Raw genomic sequence first — 14,306 nt, 5'->3', positions numbered from 1 at the left:
AATCTATGCACTACACAAACATGGCTGAAAGTAAATCTTTTGGTGACACATGGTCAACAACATTAAATCATTTACACTTAATGTTGTAGATTTGAGATAATTTCTGACCTCAATAATCTGCTCCAGTTTCCTCCTGTAAACAGGGTCAGTGTTTCAGTGCAGGAACTTAATTGATTATATATGACATTATATTTTTTACAATGCTGTCAGTAATAAAGCACAACATTTGTACTTTTATTAGATAGTGATCAATCACTGAGATATCAGGCTGAATCAAACACCTGTAACTCAAATTGTCTCCAGCAAGGACTTTTACTTTTTTTAATCTAAACTATTATTGCTTTCATTATAAAATAATTGAAATGCCGCACCAGAGGTTTGATCTCAGATTATTAATGTGGTGACGCTTTCTTTTCAGCTGAGCAATATTTGAATTCTCAGATATTTAATGGTTTACATTTTCTTGCTTTTGTACAAATACACTTTGACTACAGTTATATATACATACAGACACATATAGAGTACATACTGGTATCTCATGTATTGACGTATACTTTGACAGTGTCTCCCTTTGGTGATGGTCCGTGTTTCAGTGGTCTACATGAAAAAGTGTTAAATAAGGACATGGACAGAAGAAACTGAAGTGACTGGCTCTACCTGCTGTTCATCTGAGGTGCTTGCAGATTGTGAGTTAACATGTTGCCTCCGTCCAGCATGAATCAACCAAAACAGTGTGTTGGAAAACGCTGAAACTTAAATGCTTCTTTACAATAATTATGTTTAAAGTTTTTTTCTGAAGTGACAACAAAAGCGCGACATGTTTCAAATTTATTTAACTTCAGTATTTGCATACATAGAAAGTATCTAGAAAGCTACAAAATAACTATATTATCAAGAAGGCATCATAATGTTACGGAGCAAAGACACGACCATATGCAGAACACAGAAACATAGCAGAGCTTCTTTCTCTCCTCCTGCTCCAACACTTTACTGTCATGGATATGAGAAGATATCACGCATCTGTACCAAGAAAAAGCTGAGATATTGTTTTGTACAAAGCCCCTTTTTACAAAGAATAAAAGTCTGCACACAAAACCCAAATGTGTGCATGACAACTATATGTGAGCCGTGTGAAGAATCACTTCAAAGTCACCGACGGAGAATGGTCATGAAACAGAAAGGTACCAGTACCTACAGAATTACAAAACACAAGAGCTAAACTGCTGATTTGTATGTAGCATGATTCCTCAACTTAGCAGATTTTTTTATTTGACATTTTTTGTGTCCATTTCCTCTTGGGATGGTCCACCTGACATTCACGCCACTGGAGGCCTCAGCCCTGCTGTTTCTTCTACGTGTTGGGACGACATGTGGAAATGTACCAGCAGTGCAGCAGTAACATCATTAACCATCTTATTGGGCTTGCAAAATACAGACAATGTCATCACAAAACCAAGTACAACTGTATACAAGTACAATAAGAACATCTCACTAAGTAATAATCAATAAATGTGAACAGATACACAGGGTAAACATAAGAAAAGGCCTGTTTAACACTCCAGTGTCCACGGGACTGTGGCAGAAATACTGAATGATTGATTTTATCTGCATCCACCAGAGACATCGTCTGCATTCATCCAGAGCTCGATTAAAACACATCAGATGATGAAGTTGTAAGAAACAGTGAGAGTCGGAGTATTTATAGTCCTTAACGGCGACACGCAGTTTAACCTTGACGGCCTCGTCCAAAAATTCAGATTTTGCCGCGTTGAAACAGATCCAAATTATTGTCTGGTAATTGTTCTACAGACTTACTGATAATAATTAATTATAATTATATATATGATAATAACGGCTCGTTGGTCCCTGCAGCGTTGACATCCCAGCTGTGTCTGCGTCGTCAAAGGTAACATTAAGAAGGTCGGATGTTTTCTGTGGTTTTCACATTGTGATCGCGGGAAAGAGGAATCTTTAAAGTTTCCAAAACACCTTTTTATTTCCTTATAAAATAAACAAAACACTTGAACCTGCAAGTGTGCGAGGAGCAGAGGGCTGCAGTGAACTAGAGCGGACATCCTGCGTGCAGTCAGCGGCTGTCTGTATCAGCAGGTCTCTCAGTCTTTGACCTCAAGCAAAGAAAAAAGGTTTCCTTCAAATACATCATCATGAGTGTGAAATCAATTGAAAATAAACTGTATAGATCCTTTACTTTACCAGTATCCAGCTCTCCCCTGCTGACATTACAATCAAAAGGCAATGTGGTGATCGGTCTCACTTGTGTCTCCCTTTTTGGTCTAGCAACATTAGAATTTTTGAAGTTTGTGTTTCGACTTTTTGAAGCTGTAAATTTCAAACCGAAGGCACTTCCTTGCTACCATGCAGGACAGGACAGAAGATTGACAGTATCTCTGTTTTTTTTTTTGGTCTGTTACAACAGGAAAGGCAGTTTAAAGTACACTCTCAGAAAAAGACTGAGATTTTAGGACACATATTACAGAGTTTAGAGAAAAATAGAACCTGTATCACAACAGATTTGGACCTTAAATTTCCGCAACCGGACTCACAATTGAAAAGTATTCTGCCTCTGGAAAGACCAACAATAAACAAAAGACTGGATTTTTTTCGGAGTGTACTGGTGAGCCTATTTTCCTGTCTCATCCACAAAATACATTTTTTCGACTTGAAACAGAGCAAAGGGTGATGTCAGGATATAATCTAAGGCACTGTACACTTACACTTTGGCTGTTTGTAATATGAATTGTCTTCCACGATGCAAACTTAGAAAGTGTCTTCCCACGTATAGAGATCACAGTATTTGTGGCATGTTTTGGAGTTCACACACAGCTAGAAGATGCTTAAGGCTCGGGATCAGTGTAGGCCACAGAAACATGTGAATATGAAGGAGTCATTACGCGGCAGTCTCAGAAGGGGGGAGGAGATTCTGAACAACGTCTGCTGTCTACAAGTGACTTACACTGTTACGATTATAGAAACCACAGATCTAAAAGAGAAAGATATATCAGTAAGGCGAATCCATGGAGGGGAACAAAGTGCTTTTGGACAAGTTGAGTCTGTTTGGAGGAATTTTTGCAGAGGAAATTCTCAGTTGTGGCAGAGGAAAGACTTGTTTGCAGCAAACAGATGAATAACAGGTGGAAAAGATTGACTTCCTTTATGTAATAGACTCAGGCAAAACATTTGTATTGTATTTTTTCTTTACAGTGCATTCATTCTGCTCGTAGTGTTTGACTTGGAGTGCTTCAGTGGGGATAAATATACGTCTGTTCTTTCAGAGACTGTGAATGTAGTGTGTTACTTTTGTTTCTTTGGAAAATCTATTGGCTGTGGGTGCATGTCTGTATATCTACAGTATATATGCTCACAAATCATAAACTACCGAAGTACGAAACACACGCAAACATCTTACACAGACCACATGAGGCTGCTGGTAGAAAAGGCCAGCATCCAGGGTTTTTCCGTTTTTTTCTTAGTCTACAAGACGAAGCAGAAGACGACGCACAGATTTCCATTTACCAAATGAATCAAGTAAATTCATTATGAACGGCCACATTTATGCCCAACAGAGACCAACTCAACATAGTTTAAACATCCCGTATTTAAACATAAAACAACTGTACCGCAATTCACAGCTGCAGTCAAATAACAAACACTTATATTCAAACAAAATTCATAGCGAACGACTTCACCCGATACCATGACCAGAAAGCGTTTTAGGTGTGACTTTCAGGTTGAGGCACTGCCACTTGTTTTTGAGGTTGGTAAGTCTGTGAAAAGAAGGGGCTTCTCATTCCTTCACCAGTCTGTAGATGTGATGCTGGGCGCCGTGCTCGCTGTTTGAAACCTCAAACACACACGCCATACAGAGCAGCGTCTCCTGGGTGTCCCTGTTCGTCACCACCTGCAACAGAAAGGGCCGTCAGGAGTGGAGTCAGTGTGGGCTGAAGTCAGGGCGAGAACAAGGACTTGACTTGTTCAAAACCATCAACATCTATAAAATCAAAAGGACCAGAGGTCAGGTGTACCTAAGGCTCAGTGCGTAGAATTTAGCGATATCTAGTGGTGAAGTTACATATTGCAGCTGAATATCCCTCACCTCAGCCTGTGGCAGCCTTCAGTTGTCATAAAAACTCAAAAGGTGTTTAGTTTGTCCAGTCTGGGCTACTGTTAAAAAACATGGCTGCCTCCATAGAGAAGACACACTTCTGAAGTAAATATAAAGTATTTAAAAACAAAGGGCCAGTTCAAGGGTAAAGAAACAATTTGTACAATTTAGATGAAACACAATAGTAAAAACATCACTAGGATTATTTTTATATTCAATCTCTGCCACTAGATCCCTTAACCCTAATCTTACACACTGAACCTTTGATAGCTCAAACTTTAACTTAAGTCAGAATTTTGCTTTCTTCTCGTAAGAGTTCAGCCTCAGTTCCATTGCAGTTTACATATTAATAATTTTGCCTGTGAGATCTGTCAGTGACAAAGAGGCACAATTTTACAGACTGTGTCATATCAGTGGGCTTCCTCTGAATTACATGCAATTACATCTTCTAACTTTGAACTTATATTGTATTTTTGTAAAATCATTAGAAAGAAAAGGATTCAGAGGAATCTGATGTGAATATCAAAACACACTTTTGTGTATATGTTTGTCTACCAGACCTTGCAGCACTGATATAGGTCGTTGCTTTGAGTCTCTCTCTCTCCAATAAAGGTTTAAACAACATGAAGTCATTGATTAATGAAACAAAGTGTAATGCTGAGTCCTCAGTCTGAGCGGTTGGCTCTCTGCCTGTATAATTCCTGGTAGTAAAGGATTAATTTATCCATGGAGACAATGATGACAGAAAATTGCAGACTGAGGGAGCAAATTGATGAAATACATTTTTGCTAATTCCTTCAAACATCATTTCTCACCTTATATTAAAAGTCACTTAGAGCATTAGCGGTTGATCAAAGTATAAACCTAAAATTGGACAAAAGCTTTTTTGCTTCCTCTTGCCGCTTTTGTTCCTTAGACACTCTTGACTTTCTCTGAGTCAGTCAAAAGAATTTGTTAATTTACACTAATTTAGGAGGAATCTCGTGTTGGTATTGTTCACAATCATCCTCGCCTTGTATACTTTTGAGAAATGGGGCCCGGTTGACATCCTGAGTGCACCCCCTTCCACATGGGGATCTAGGTCTTTCTTTTTTCTTTGTCAATAGTGGTGAATGACATTTTAAGACCCCATGTGATGGCTAATAACAAGGGGTTCCTCCTGCCACCTCCCTTTCCCCCTGTAGATAATGAGGCTCCACACACGGCGTTTCATCCTCTGTGGAATGAGAGGAATGTGAGACCAGTGAGAGGAACTCATCTCCACAGAACACCCCCTCTTTCTTTTTTTTAAAAAGCTAGCCGGAGCCACCAACACGTCCTGACAGCGGCGGGGAGAAGAAGAAGAATGAGGGTCCTGCAGAGGGACCTCACCCACTCAGGTCAGTGGAGTGATTACCAGTAAGATGGTGAAGTTCTCCAGCACACTGTTCATCATGTATTTCTCTGGTAGATGTTTTAGCTTATGGATGAAGTTGATCATGTATTCACACATGGGAGACCGGCTTATCCTGTAGACGAAGCGCCCGTTCTCAAACCGTGCGTACTCAGTCTGCGGAGCAAGAGATACAAATACACACGCTCAGAAACATGTACATGTAGTAGTGCACAATCACAGACTTTTAATCATCGCTCTGATTAAAATAATGTAAAGTCCGTACCTCAACTTTCTCGACGACCTGCTTGCCAAAGGAGCAGACCTTCGTAGAACATGTGATGGTCATGTTCTCTGCGCTCTCGTACTGGCTTGAGACGCCATAGAAAGAGCCGGTTTCATCCTGAATGTTGCAGTTCAAGTCGGCCTGAGGAGCAGAAGGGAAAAAGGACATTAAGTGTCAATGAAGATTACTTGTATAAAGTCCACATTAGAGGTTAAAACACACACAAAAAACAGCAAACAGATAAATAAAGTGTATAAAAGTGTATTCTGACCTGGCACATCTGTATACAATTGTTGTATAAAATACAATCTCTGTTTAACCAAAGGCAGACTGTAAACACCTTTAATAAATTTGTTTAACAAGACCAAACATATAAACACTTTCATGGTCCCCGGGTTTCATCAAATAATTAATTATTTCATATAAAACAAACCCTTGGAATGTAATGTTCCCACTTAAACCTTGAAGGTAAGATGATTTTTAAGATGAAATCTGTGAGCAGTGTCAATAAACCTAAAACCAAGAGCAAAATCGAATCAGTGGCCATAACAACAGGCATCCAAGCACTAACAAAAAAGCGAACAGTGCAAAGAATCCCCACGTCCAAACTCAAGTTAAATCAAAACCATATCTGGCCCTTTAGAAGCTGAATGCTCCACTAAGGTCCACATTGAGTCGCTAACTGTCTGTTTGGTGCAGAGTGGACAGTTTACAGTGGGTTTTTAGAGGGTTATTCTCTGTAAACAGTTGAACAGGTGAAGAAGATGCTCTGAGAGAAGTGAGTGAATCAAAACAGTGAAGCCAGAGAACAGACAGGGAAACGAGCTGAAACTGAGCAGATGGAAGCTGCAGATTCAAGCGATAACTGTCTGTGCATTTATCACTATGAAAAACACACACACACACACACACACACCATCGTCTTTTCACATTGTCCTTCTCATAAAAGTATTGATTATAGAAGCTTTGAGAGCAGCTTAGCTGACACTGGCCTTGTAAAGACTCACAACAAAGGCATTACAATTAGTTTAAAACACTTGTATCCACATACACAAGTGTCTGGATTTGTTTTATACTCAGTGTAGAAACATGAAGACAGAGTACATAGCTTAGTATTGATCTGGGGACAGTACATATCTGCACTTTCAGAGGAAGTCAGACTTTGGATTTAACATCGTAACCGTAAAATGTATCAAACTCAGCATTAAGAACTTCTGATCAAAGCGCTGTCGAGATGGAAAATCAAATTAGAAGATCTCAGGCAGCATCTGAATCAGTATGTTAATGCGTCCATATTGGAAACAAGATTGTAAGCAGGATTAAATGAAGTTACATTAAAAGACTGATTTATAATGTTGAACCGGTCTGCTCCCAGAGGGCAGCCTTTCTATGCCCTGAACATCCTGTTCATTATGGACACAAAGAGAGGAGACGTCCTCCTACAACATTCTCCTCCTTCATTAAGCAAAGCAGTTATACGTTCATTATTGTGCAGATTCTGTCTTTCATTTGAAATTTAGATTGGTCGCTCACTTCAAAAGGAATTTGAAGGGACTTGGTCCAAGTGCATGCGGTCTCTACTTTGTTGGCTGCCGCTAGTTAGCATTTTGCATCAAGGAGGAAATACATGCAATGTTTAAACAGCCATTAGGAGTGCAACTAGGTCACTCCATTGTTTGGAGATATTACACTGAATTAGTGAGTGCTTTGATCAAAAACTCTCCTGCTATGCAAGTCCAAATATAGCAGGGTGCATTCTGCAAACATTAAGAGAGCAGTCATGACTGTGTAGAGTGATAACACCCAGTAACTAAAGGTGAACCCTCAACAGGATTCTGCCGTCAAACATCCCACAATGTGCAAAACATTACTAATGATATCAAGGAATGAATCTGCAATGCTGACATATTGTATATTGCTTTGGCGAATCCATGACAGATAACACTCACCCAGAATTTTATAAGAAAGAAGGAGTTCTGTGGACCTTTCGCATACAGGTCCTTCAGTCCGCCTTTCTTTTCAGGGAATTTATCATAAATCTGACGGATGTCCACCGACTCCAGCAGGGCGTCGCTGTAGGAGTGGTTTGTCTGGCCGATATGTACAAATAGGTGCTTGTTGTACTGGAAAAGGAAACAAATAAATTACATTAGAACCAAATACTAAAATATGTATTTCAAGTTGTATTATTGTCATTTAGAAAAGCTAAATAAATATAAAAACATATTATAGCAACTTACTACCACCTATAGCCGGAGTTAGATTGGTAACAATATACTCTGATGATGTGAAAAAACCCTTAGAATAAAATAAGGCAAAATTATTCTGCTCACAAACAAAAAAAATCCCCTTATGTTAATCAAGGATGGGATGCTGGATATTAAAGTCTGATATTATTATGATAAGCAAGAAGATCAATCATGAGCTTTAAATTAGGTAAAATAATTCAGGCTGATGGTGGAGGAGTACAATTCAGTCTTCACTCACATGAAAAGCAACATTTCTGTATCAAAGCAACAATCATCTAAATTGACAATATGAAATAACACTGAGGTTGGATCTCTTGCTTTTAACATTTTTAACCGAGAATATTTGAATTATGTTTTTACAAAGTGAATAAAAACTGCTCTGTTCAGCCTAAAACCCATGATGCATTGCCACCAGCAGAAAGAGAAGCAGCAAATCAGAGAATAACATTTGATTTCCAGAGGTTTGTTGCCTTCACTGGGAGCATATGAAACTGTCATGTGGCAACTGTACTTCAGTCTAAAAGCTCACAGAGCAGCTGCTGTAGCGTGTGGCCTTCAGGGCACGGCTGCCTGTAAGATTAATGGCCGTTGTCATGACATATCGATACCAGAAGAGAGCGAGTGCACAGGAAAATGTAGACAAACATTAAGGCAAGTATGAAATGTGAGCTGCTGATATGTGAACTCATAGTGAGTCTGTGGATTATCCCGCTGAGCTGCAGTCTGCAGTTTAAATATAGTTTTGGCAGATCTTTTAAGGATCTGATTAATATACAGTATTCCTGCAGGTTTTCCTGCTGTGCGACTCTGCACGCCAGACGTTACCCTCCTCAGCTTGTCTTGGCCTCGTCTCGGCTGACCCGTCTGCCTGGGAAATTGTCCCAATGTATTCACAGAGGAACGGCCTGGACGATAAGAGGTGTGAATCAACACCACAAGATAGATTTCATGCTGTGGTTTGATGCTGTACTCACTGAGTCTGGGTCTCTCTGCTGCTCTAGGAAAGCGGAGAACTCCACCTGTCGGAGTTTAGATGTGCCGATGGAGCGGCCCTGCCATGCTGGTGCGGTGGGAGCTGGAGCTGCCGTGGACTCGTAACCTGAAGTAAAACCAGAGTAAGGTTCATCCTCTCACTGGATTGTTTTACAGCAGGAATTGGGTCATTTTAGAATAAATAAATCCTTTGTCCTATTAGATTAGATTAGTACAGTTTAATTAGGAACATCTGCTGGGAGTCAGGTTCAAGTGCACCAAAATAAGTAGTTAAGTTTCACTCATAGCAACACAACACTTTTTACCTCAATTTGATCTTTACTTGTTTGAAGCTTTGTGGGATTCGTCGGTACTTTCTGATTTTTAAAATGTTACTTCTGTTGTTTGTGCCAAGTTCAATGCAGAAAGTGTCAAAACACTGGGGCAAAACATTGATTATCCAAAAAGTTTAAACCCAACAACCTTGTCATGTTTATGATAATATTACATCATAGCACGAAGTCTCCAGCATCTCCAGGAGTTCTGTATCCACAGGCAACAGATGTTTTTCTCTACCAAGGAGGTTATGTTTTCACCCCGGTCCGTTGGTGGGTTGCTTTGTATGTTTGTTAAGATTACACAATAACATTCCTGGATTTCCTCCAAACATGGTGAGGGGAAGGAACATGGGCCAAGGAATCCATTAAATGATGGAGTGGGATCACAAAGGAAGGTTGAATGATCAGGCCATTTTACCATTTATGTCGATTTCCCAGAGAATAAACATGAATATTAATATTAAGAAAATCAGGCTCAAATCAGTGAAGATCCAAATAAAAATCTGGTTCTATTGAATTTAAGTGGTTTCATAATGGGACGGTTGGGCCTTGGTTGAGGTATGCAATTTAATAAGCAAGTTTCAAATGGCAAAAAAAAGAATTAGAACAAATGTTGCATAACAGGACATTTTGTTGATTTCTTTCTTGTGATAATGTTTGTGCAACATTCACTGATGAAAACCTTACAAGAAAAAATAAACCTTAAAAAGGTTATAGAAAGTAATGTAAAAAATGTTATATATATACAGCATATATACATAATATGGATTGGCTGAATCTGATTAGATTTTTAGTCTCAAACCAGATCCTCAAATCCTGATTGAGCAAAAAGTGACAACCAAAGAGGTTCCGAACTGCTTCCAATCAAGCAGGGAAAAGACAAAGCGACAAAGAGAGGTTCATTTTGGATAATTTTTCCTTGAACGTTTTTAAATTAAATAAATTCTTACTTGAAATGGCTGTTGTGACTGCTGGCTGCGTGGAGTAGGCTTGCTGGGTGAAAGGCTTAATACTGGAGCAGAGAAAGAGAAACAAGATGTAAAAAAAAAAAGAATTGTAGGCTGCAGTATTCTACTCCGAGGTCAACGTGTCATACTTACTCTTGTGACGATCCCGGCTGGCCGGTCGATATCATACCCTGCCATAACTAGAGAATAAGATGTATAAATAGATAACAAAGTACAAATTACAAACAACATCCAATTGTGAGCAGCTGTGAGCTACAAGATCAAACTGGCTTTTAGCTCCTTGTTCAGTGGATGTAGTTATCTTGACTACCACTTCTTTTGATCATCTGCTTATCTGATAGGCACAAATAAGATGCAGTGTGTAATGTGATTTGGCCTGGGTGTCGGTGTGTTTGGCCCCGTGGCTGCCGGGGGTGAAGCTGGCCTCAGGAGGATCAAAAGCGGGGGTGGAGTGGTGGGCGCTGCAGCCGACGAGGCTCTTACCCCTGCTCCGGGAAAGGCTGGGCGCGGGATGCCTGGCAGGCCGAGCTTGTTGTGAATCGCCGTGGCAGAGACGATCTGAGCCGAGGACATGGAGGCCATGCTCTGGAGGGCTTTGTCCTTCACGGCTTGGTCCTTTAACAGCAGTCACAAAAGGCTTAGCAGCCACACAGAGAGGGGGGGGGGGGGTGCAGAGGCAGCAACAACCCGACTAAACAACACACTGAAAGCACCACTGACCTCTCTCACAACAGCAAACAGCAAGCAGGTTAAAAAGAAGATGAATCAGCATTGCTATTTAAGTATAGGCTTTTTTTTTTATGGAATGTGTCAAACAAATACCATTGACTTCCGATATAAATACTGAGCCATGGTATGCACTTAAATGACAGTTTGCTTGTTGATCTACTTCTAAAATACTTTAAAAACACTAGTTCAGCAGCCGTACTATCAAGACTGCATTTATCTGTTTGTCAAAACATCGTAAGGAATTTTTCCTGCAACACCGAAGGACACTTATGACACTTTGAGAGTCTTACTGCAGGTCCGGTTAGGTTTTTTAATTATTATTGATTTAATTAGCCGGCTGTATACAAATCCATTAAAATTCGACATGCTAAATTAAGAGGATAGTAATTTAAGAAGAACCAAAGAAATCCTGTAGAAGTGCACTGGGACGTAGTCACTTGTTAAAGGTCGGGTTGCTACGAGATGTGCAGGTGTCTTTTGTATTTAGCTCTTCCAAATTTAACAAGCCTAGCTTTAATGTGCATTAATATAGTTATTTCATGTCGAGCTGAACTTGCAAAAAAACTAAAAGCTGCAGCAGAGTGCAAACACACACACACACACACACACACACACACACAAACACACTCACACACACAGACACATACACACACACACACACACACACACACACCAGTAAACACATGCATTCTTACTGGTGACAGAAGCTGAAGGTGAGCATGCTGGCAGAGCAGAGTTAAGCTGCACTATAACAATAGTATGATGAAAAACAGACGCCAATACACTGGGAAAAAACTGGGCAGCAGCTATTGTGTCACTATGAGCACAAACACATGACGAGCAGCTACAGGACAACAAATGAAGGAAGTGACTACTTACCATGGATGTAACCTAAACGCAAACAAACAGGGCTTTAGTGTTCATTCTGTAGCGTAATTCAAAAAATTTCAAAAATGCTTTTATCGGTAAAAAACTATTTTAATTTGAGTGTCCAGGCGTCTTTTCACAGTACAACTAACAAATGGGAAAAGAACATGTCATGACAAAGGATTATGACATTTGTATTTACAAATCATTCTTGGTTTCTGTGGCAAATGTCTTGTCCTTTATAAATTTCACAATCTGATCAGGGGTCTTCGCTCCAGACAGAACAACAGAGCAGTAACATAATGACTGTCAATTCACTAAAATGCCATTGACAGGGCCAGAAACAGCAGGTTTTCATTGATGCCCCCTGAAATGAGGGGCACACTTCTTGTACTTCTCTTTGCCACTGAACTCTAATTTGCTTTAAATGAGAAAAGACAGGGATTCATACAAAAGCTGTCTGTTTTTCTTCAGACTGCCGCCTGTGCCCCTGAAAGACCAGGCATTCATGTGGCTAGCAGCCTGTGTGACTCTGTCTCAACACAATCACACACACACACACTAACACACACATTAACACACACACACACACATGTTTGTACTTCTATCTTAGTGAGGACACTCATTGGCATAATGCATTCCCAGCCCCTTACACTAACCCTAACCATCCAAACTAAATGCCTAACCCTAACCCAAAAACCAAGTCTTAACCCCCAAACAGTCCATCAAAGGGGGGATCTCAAAATGAGGACTGGCCAAAAAGGTCCTCGGTTTCCCAAAATGTCCTCACTCCGTATGTTGTAGACTCAAACGGGTCCTCACAAAGATAGCTGTACAAGAGCACACCCACCCACACACCCAGTCATAGATCACTTTTGGGGACATTACATACACTTGCATTCATTTCCAGCAGAATTACGCTAACCCTTAACCACTACTTGCCTCACCCAAACCCTTAACCACTGTAAAAAATTATAATTTTCCCAACTGAGGTTTTTATTCTGAAGCTTTGTCCCCTTTTGTATGAGCAATCCCCAAATAACTGGTCTTTAAGTCTGAAATGTCCCCAAAGGTAGCCTAGGACAAACATACACACACAGAGATTAATGAGGCCTCATTAATTTGAGTTGAAGTGTGAAAGTCAAAATGCAAAATGTATAGCAGGCTTCCCGAGATGAGAAGACATGAGCAGGGCACATGGGTGAAGTATCTTTCATGTCTAAACATTACTTCATAGAATATCTTGAAATACAAATCAGAGTTATTCAAGAGTTCATTATTCACAGTGATTTCCATTTAATAAGCCTTTCTGAAAAACTTTTTACAGACGTCACTGTTGCTGTAATAACTGACAGGAACGCTCCGAACTGACGACATCTGAACCAGGAGGAAGCAAAGCGACAAACAGCCATGGCATTGTGAGGGTCGGAGTTATTAACAGACTGAAGGGAGAACAAGAAAGCAGAGAGGGCATTAAAAAGTTGGGTTACTTTGTCAAAGGAGATGGAAAAGTAATCACCTTTTTTCCTATTTAACACAGACCCCCCCCCCCCCCCCCCCCCCCCCCCCAGCTGTATCTACTGTCAATCTGTCCACTGCTTAGTTTGAGATCGCTCAATAAATTTTTAATGTGATACAAAATTTCATAATCTCCAGACGATGAGTCGCCCTGACCTTTAACTATATTTTTTAACTGTTAATATCTGTAATGGCTTTAAAAAAATGAAAATCCAGCCGCGGTCAGTTTGTTGTATAATGGAAAATCTAACTACCAGTACAATTTTTATTTAGATTGCTAACTATTTATGTATTAGATTAATTATAATCACCGGAGAGAACTCTCTATTCTGTCTATGTCACTATTTTCACAGCATAGTCGTTGAAATGATTAGCAGCCACGCTTAAAGCAAAGGGCCCATACAGAAAAGTGAATAAAAGAGATAAAGTCACGTAGACAGAAGGAGTGAGAGATGGAGCGAGAGGGTGGAGGGGGTTAAAAAATGTGAGATGGACACAGTCAGCAGAGGATTAGGGTTTAGGGGGGTAAATCAGAGCACCAGGCATTCACTCTGTCACCACAGGAAACAGGAAGTTAAGACGCACGGCAACCGACAAGCCCAAAAGCAGAAAAGCGCATACCTTCAGCTTGGAATGAAACTCACGAGATTTCCTTCTGGCAAGAACCTGAATGTGACTAGACACCTGCGGGGTAGGGGAGGGGAGGAAAACAAAGGAAGAGCCTGTAACCATGGCAATGAAAAGCCCCCTACAACTGGGGAAAGCCAGACGTACCTTAATGGCAGCGTGGATTTCTCGAACTTTCTTTCTCGCTAAGACCTGTATGTGACTAGACACCTCCATTAAAACAGAGAAGAGGGGGTATAAAAAAAACAGGCAAAAAC

The 14,306-nt window shown here is 40.2% G+C and overlaps 1 protein-coding gene across 1 annotated transcript in view; it reads right to left on the bottom strand.

The window, feature by feature from the left end:
• Window positions 1–815: 815 nt before the first annotated feature.
• Window positions 816–14,306, bottom strand: part of tead1b (TEA domain family member 1b) — a 31,255-nt gene continuing 17,764 nt past the window's right edge. The window contains exons 3-13 of the mRNA XM_053420005.1: window positions 14,197–14,259; window positions 14,044–14,106; window positions 11,917–11,928; window positions 10,792–10,923; window positions 10,441–10,487; window positions 10,291–10,352; window positions 9,005–9,129; window positions 7,731–7,904; window positions 5,782–5,922; window positions 5,520–5,672; window positions 816–3,919 (exon numbers count right to left, since the gene is read on the bottom strand). Coding sequence (XP_053275980.1) covers window positions 3,806–3,919; window positions 5,520–5,672; window positions 5,782–5,922; window positions 7,731–7,904; window positions 9,005–9,129; window positions 10,291–10,352; window positions 10,441–10,487; window positions 10,792–10,923; window positions 11,917–11,928; window positions 14,044–14,106; window positions 14,197–14,259 — 1,086 coding nt within the window. The 3' untranslated portion in view covers window positions 816–3,805. The remainder of the gene's footprint in view (window positions 3,920–5,519; window positions 5,673–5,781; window positions 5,923–7,730; window positions 7,905–9,004; window positions 9,130–10,290; window positions 10,353–10,440; window positions 10,488–10,791; window positions 10,924–11,916; window positions 11,929–14,043; window positions 14,107–14,196; window positions 14,260–14,306) is intronic.

The sequence above is a fragment of the Pleuronectes platessa genome, chromosome 1 (genome assembly GCF_947347685.1).
Source record: "Pleuronectes platessa chromosome 1, fPlePla1.1, whole genome shotgun sequence".
Taxonomy (NCBI): domain Eukaryota; kingdom Metazoa; phylum Chordata; class Actinopteri; order Pleuronectiformes; family Pleuronectidae; genus Pleuronectes; species Pleuronectes platessa.
This window is presented reverse-complemented; position numbering and strand designations above follow the sequence as displayed.